We start from the raw sequence: 1,401 nt of genomic DNA on the forward strand, positions 1-1,401 counted from the left end.
AAAAAATGTGGTGTACTTGTTAGCTTAATCTATATCACCTATGCGACCTATTTCGAGCTTCTTACCCCGAAACATTATCTTCTGTTAACGCCAACAGACCATGGTGATGAGATACTTGACAATTGTGCCCAGAATGTTGACCTTAATTTTGAACTATTCAATTGTCAAGCAACCGTTCATGTTCGTGAACTTGATTGGATGAGTTCCTGGCCTCCTAAAATATTCCTAGAAGAATCCACTAATTTCAACAGGTGAGATTTTTACTTGTAACAATCTTCCTTGTTTTTCTCTTCTTTTCTCCTCCCCTGGATTGGTGATGTATTAAAAAGTAGGCATAATGTTGTAAGAACAGTGTTCTACACGTTTTAACATCTTTAATTGGGGAAACATAAGTCGGTTAATTTGATGGTATTTATTAGGTATTCTTGGACCGCCTCCGAAGTTGAAGAAGCCCAGGAAGCTTCATTGCTTGTAGCCGCAGATGTAATCTACAGTGATGACCTCACAGATGCATTTTTCAGTACTATAGAGAGCTTAATGTGCCTTGGTTCAGAAAAGGTACTTGTAAAGGCATTAGAACAGCCCATAGTAAGAGTTGCAAGTAGCCAAGTACTATATCTGGAAAGCATAATGAGATTTTGTTCATTTCCTGTTTTAAATACAAGACTTAAACACCCAATACATGGATAGTTTTGTAGACGAGGGTAGAACATACTTTCTCAGTTTGGGCCATTAATGGTACTCATCATGTTTATCAGGTGTTATACTTGGCATTGGAAAAGCGCTACAACTTCAGCCTCGACGATCTTGATGTCATTGCAAATGGTTATTTGCATTTCCGAAGCTATCTGCGAGATGAGGAAGGTAAGGTAACCATGTCCTTGTGTGGTTGTTTCCATCATGAGTAATTATCATCATTCCTTCTGGTATTTAGCTTTGGAATGGATAGTTGCAGAGTGTGAAGGCGCTGAAGTCTGCTCAACACCTTGCTTTGTGGGCAAGCGCATTGACATCACACAGATTCCTCAATATGCGAGAGAGTATGACAGAGGAAGCAATGTGGAGATTTGGAAGATCAAGTACAACAGAAGAAGATCTTGAACTAAGGTTCCTACTTTCTACCTATGACAACAGGATATCCCAAGTTATTAGACAATTCTTCTGCTTTGTAAAGGTGCATAAGATTTTGTTGTTTCCAGCTTGAAGGATGATCATGAAACTATTAGGCTGGAAAGTGGGCTTGGTTAATGGGCCCATTTACAAGTTTCTGCAGTCCACAAATGCCCTTAGCCCATGCTGAATTTTTCACCCATATCAAGTCTGAAACTTGGGAAACCCTAAACTAATGACATCTAGAGGAATGCCCTTTTAGTATGTGAGCATAAACATTGTTTTTTTTTT

General features: G+C 39.0%; 1 protein-coding gene across 1 annotated transcript; it reads left to right on the forward strand.

Moving 5' to 3' along the window:
* Positions 1-6: 6 nt before the first annotated feature.
* LOC112095141 (methyltransferase-like protein 22) lies at positions 7-1,332 on the forward strand (the record flags this gene model as incomplete). The annotated part of the gene is made up of 4 exons (XM_024176820.1): positions 7-251; positions 420-558; positions 759-864; positions 950-1,332. Coding segments are annotated over 4 exons (642 nt in total), but the record flags the coding sequence as incomplete, so codon positions are not given.
* Between the last annotated feature and the right edge of the window lie 69 nt (positions 1,333-1,401).

This window comes from Morus notabilis, unplaced genomic scaffold (assembly GCF_000414095.1).
Source record: "Morus notabilis unplaced genomic scaffold, ASM41409v2 C11409726, whole genome shotgun sequence".
Classification (NCBI taxonomy): domain Eukaryota; kingdom Viridiplantae; phylum Streptophyta; class Magnoliopsida; order Rosales; family Moraceae; genus Morus; species Morus notabilis.